Source organism: Chrysochloris asiatica, unplaced genomic scaffold, assembly GCF_000296735.1.
Source record: "Chrysochloris asiatica unplaced genomic scaffold, ChrAsi1.0 scaffold00040, whole genome shotgun sequence".
Lineage (NCBI taxonomy): Eukaryota > Metazoa > Chordata > Mammalia > Afrosoricida > Chrysochloridae > Chrysochloris > Chrysochloris asiatica.
Window position 1 is genome coordinate 9986230 of NW_006408558.1, and position 2643 is coordinate 9988872.

The following is a 2643-nucleotide window of genomic DNA, read 5'->3' on the forward strand; positions in this document are numbered from 1 at the left end:
CCGTTAGGTCTTTAATGGCTGGTTTTTCAGAAGTAGATCACAAAGCATCTCTTCCCAGGTACCTCTAGATGGGTAAGCCTTGGATATCCTATACAGTGTTGTTATGAGTCAGAACTGACTCCAAGGCACTTAACAACAATGTGCTAGAGAGCATATCTTTATAAAACTGAGAAACAGTAGTCTGGGGAAAGTAACAAGAACGGTGGCTTTTACCTGAATGTACTCTTCCGTTTCTTTCACTAGGAGAGGGGGGACTTTCTGGAATGGTTCCAGGTAAACTTCCCACCTGGGTCTGTTTCTCTAGGTCTCCCCCACTGTCCACAGTGTCCCTGGGCAGTGCAGCTTCAGTTTGGTCTGTGCAGCTGTCCTTGGGATGAGTCTCAGCAACCGCATCCTGTGAGAGAAAGGATTTCTTAGAAAGTGGGTCTTGGGAGTGAAAGCAATGCTGTATAGTGTGCTACAAGAAATGTTGTGAGGATTTAACCAACAGGCATCTCTGTTGGCTGATTAATGGTCCCTATGATCTCCACGTTTCAGTCTCGGAACCTGTAGGTATTGCTCTATGTAGCACAAGGGACTTTACAGACTGACTCAGTTAAGGATCTTGCGATGGGAGAGGATGCTGGGTGATCCAGGTGGGCCTGAGATGTGGTCACAAGTGCACGTATTGAAGGGAAATGGGGAGATGTGAATGCTGAAAAGGAGAAGCTAATATGACCATGGAAGCAGAGACAGAGTTAAACACGCTGTCTCTGAAGATCAAGGAAGGGGCCATGAACTAAGAAATAAAGCAGTAAAGCTCTAACCCACTACCATGGAGAAGACCCTGATTCATAGGGACCCGCCCTATAGGATAGAGGAAACTTGCCCCAATCTTGACAATCTTTACAGAAGCAGACTGCCTCATCTTTCTCCTGTGGAGCAGCTGGTAGGTTCGAACTGCCAACATTTTGGTTAGCAGTCAATGTTTAATCCACTGCACCTGCACCAGGGTTCCTTAATGTATTTCGCGTTGCTGTTAAGCGCTGTTGAGTCGATTCTGACTCACAGTGACCCTGTAGAGGGTTTCCAAGGAGCGGGTGATGGGTTTGAACTGCTTGCTGATCCTGTGGTTTGCAGTCCAGTGTTGATCCTACAGCGCCACATCTTTTTTTTTTTAAGTTTTTATTGTGAATTGTGTGAGTTTATATGAAAGAACACCAGCTTTACATTCATCCTATCATATTTCGTTTCATTGCAATGATTACAATCCCCTCAATGAATCATCAAATAACCAAAGGCCTGCCCTCCCTGTCCCCCACCCCTGGCCATCAGCACACAGCCCTTCCGTCCCTGAGTCCAGAGTCCCCAGACACTCCATCTGTCCACGACATCATTTATGGCGTCACTGCTTCTCTGGGTAGGGTCCCACTCTCCGCACTGCACTCTTCTTACAGCGCCACACTTACACGAGCATGAAAAGGCAAGGAAAAGGCTCCTCTCCTCAGAACTTCCTGAAGGAATGAACCCTGAGAACATGGACTTAAAAGTGTTAAGTTAAAACCAGTGAATCTGATTTCATGCTCGTGGCCTCTGTATCTGTGAGAGAACAAATTGTGTGGGTTTAAGGCGCTAACACAGCAGCAATGAGAAACTAACACAGTTCTAGTTTGAATCTACCATTAACAAGCTACTCTACTGAGCATGCTGGAGAACACCAGGATGAGCAAGTTCATAATTTCCAAGTGTCAAAAATAGAGCTATTGCTGGATTGGAAAAAAAAAGAAAAGAAAAGAAAAGAAAAGAAAAAGGAAACAAAAGGAAAAGCTTTTCAAGTTAAAAGAAAGAAAAACAATATTTGTATTGTTTTTTCTGAATATAAAAGAAATGGAGACTCACTGTGAATAAAAAATAATACAAAAGGAAATGGAATAAAATATTAGATGTACCATCCCCTAGAAAAAAGAACTATTAACATGTAAAGTATATGACTTCCTGGAGTACTGGTATGGCTCTGCGGGTTAATGGGCTAGACTGCAAGGGCTGTTTGAACCACAAGGTCAGAGGTTCAAGCTCACCAGCCACTCCTCACAAACCCTATGCAGAGTCGCTATGAGTTGGAAACGACTTGACTATACTTCACAACAACAACATATAACTTCCTACATGTTTGTTTATATAAATATATAATCTTTAAAAATAAATGAGAATTAGTCTATAAGCACATGAAAACATGCTCGATGTCATTAGTCATTAGGGACATGCAGGCCCAAAACCACAATAATATACCACACAGGATGGTTATGGTAAATGTGACAATCACAAATGTTGGCGAGGATGTGGATAACCAGACCCACCATATGTTAGGAGAATGTGAGATGGTACAGCTTCTTTGGAAGACATTCTGGGAGTTTCTCAAAAATTTAAACACTGTATTACCATGTTGTTGTTATTGTTGTTGTTAAGTGCCCTCAAATTGGTTCCGACTCATAGCAACCCTGAAAAGCGTTTCCAAACAGCCACTGGTGGGTTTGAACTGCTGACCTTATGATTCGCAGTCCAGTGCTGATGAGAATTCTACCACTGAAACCAAGGTACTTAACAACAACAGTAATACTAATAAATATTATTCACGATGTACAAAAGACAACAGTAATACTAATA

At 42.5% G+C, this 2643-nt stretch overlaps 1 protein-coding gene across 1 annotated transcript in view; it reads right to left on the reverse strand.

Moving 5' to 3' along the window:
- The window catches only part of STMND1 (stathmin domain containing 1), a 35613-nt gene that overhangs the window by 19372 nt on the left and 13598 nt on the right, over positions 1–2643 (reverse strand). The window contains exon 2 of the mRNA XM_006861017.1: positions 214–394. Within this exon, the coding sequence (XP_006861079.1) occupies positions 214–394 (181 nt within the window). The remainder of the gene's footprint in view (positions 1–213; positions 395–2643) is intronic.